General features: G+C 58.8%; 1 protein-coding gene across 1 annotated transcript; it reads right to left on the bottom strand.

Annotated features, from left to right (window-relative positions):
* Nucleotides 1-194: 194 nt before the first annotated feature.
* On the bottom strand, nucleotides 195-1,350 carry LOC120497711 (arf-GAP with coiled-coil, ANK repeat and PH domain-containing protein 1-like; the record flags this gene model as incomplete). Its single annotated transcript, XM_039699495.1, has 3 exons — nucleotides 1,133-1,350; nucleotides 334-444; nucleotides 195-244 (listed from the first exon to the last, which is right to left on the bottom strand). Coding segments are annotated over exons 1-3 (346 nt in total), but the record flags the coding sequence as incomplete, so codon positions are not given.
* Between the last annotated feature and the right edge of the window lie 6 nt (nucleotides 1,351-1,356).

Below are 1,356 nucleotides of genomic sequence, written 5' to 3'. Positions count from 1 at the left end.
CAAACACAGAGACCCCCCAAAATCCCAGAGACCCCCCAAAATCCCAGAGACCTCCCAAACCCACCGGTCTGTCCCTGGGCCACCTCCAGCTCTCGCATCTTGGCCAATCGCAGCCTGGGGGGGGATTTGGGGTCACATTTGGGGTCACATTTGGGGGGTCAGATTTGGGGTGCCCACCCAGGCCCCAAACCCACCGGTCTGTCCCTGGGCCACCTCCAGCTCTCGCATCTTGGCCAATCGCAGCCTGGGGGGGGATTTGGGGTCACATTTGGGGTCAGATTTGGGGGGTCAGATTTGGGGTGCCCACCCAGGGCCCCCCCCCCGGGGTCTCACAGGGTGACGATGTCGGCGTTGGCCAAGTCCATGGCGATGGTCAGGGGGTCCCTCCCGTCCGCGTCCACCGCGTTGACGTCGGCCCCCCGCTTCAGGAACAGGCAGGCCAGGCTGGAATTTGGGGAGGGGGACATCGAGGGGACATTTTGGGGACATTTTGGGGACATTTTTGTCAGGGACGACACAGGGATTCAAGGGGACACAGCAAGGTTGGGTTACCCATCCAGGCTCTGACCAGGGCAGACCCTGCTTAGCTTCCCATGTGCAAAACTGTGCTAGAGACCCCCAAAAATGGGGAGATTTTGAGAGATTTGGGGTGGTTTTGCACCCTCAAAAGGGAAAAGGGAGGCCCTCAAGGGAAGAGAGACCCCAGTAATGGAATACAGACCCCCAAAAATGAAATAGGGATCCTCTAAAAAATACAGACCCCTAATAATAGAAGGGAAACCCCCTAAAGGGAAAAGGAGCAGCCCAAGGGAACAGGGACTCTCCCCAAAGGTATTTAGGCACTGCCCCCAAGCAGCAGCACCCCAAAATCAGAACAGGGACCCCCACAAAAGGCAACAAGAACCCCTAAAGAGCAGCAGGACCCCAAAAGGAAATAAACCACCCTCCAAAAAAATGTGGGTGAACCCTCTTCAAACAACCCAGCTCAGGTCACCCATCCAGGCCCTGACCAGGGCAGACCCTGCTTAGCTTCGCACACATCTGCTTTAGGGGTGAGCAACGCCACCATTCACCAAATGGGGGTGAATTCAGAGCCCCCTCCCAGTCCCTCCCAGTTGCTCCCAGTACACACCCGGTGTGTCCCAGCATGGTGGCGTGGTGCAGCGGTCCCCGGCCGCGGCTGTCGCTCTGGTTGACGCTGGCCCCGTTCTGCAGCAGGAACTCGCAGGCCAGCAGGGAATTCTCGGGGAAAGGGGGGACGGGCTCAGGGACCCCTCCCCAAAACAGGAACACCCTCCCAGTGCTCCCAGTTACCATAAGCAGGGCATGCAGAAGTGGGGTGCTGCCCTAACCTCC

The sequence above is a fragment of the Passer montanus genome, unplaced genomic scaffold (genome assembly GCF_014805655.1).
Source record: "Passer montanus isolate IOZ18808 unplaced genomic scaffold, ASM1480565v1 scaffold1355, whole genome shotgun sequence".
Lineage (NCBI taxonomy): Eukaryota > Metazoa > Chordata > Aves > Passeriformes > Passeridae > Passer > Passer montanus.
Note: the sequence above shows the minus strand (reverse complement) of the source record. Positions and strands in the feature narration are given on the sequence as shown.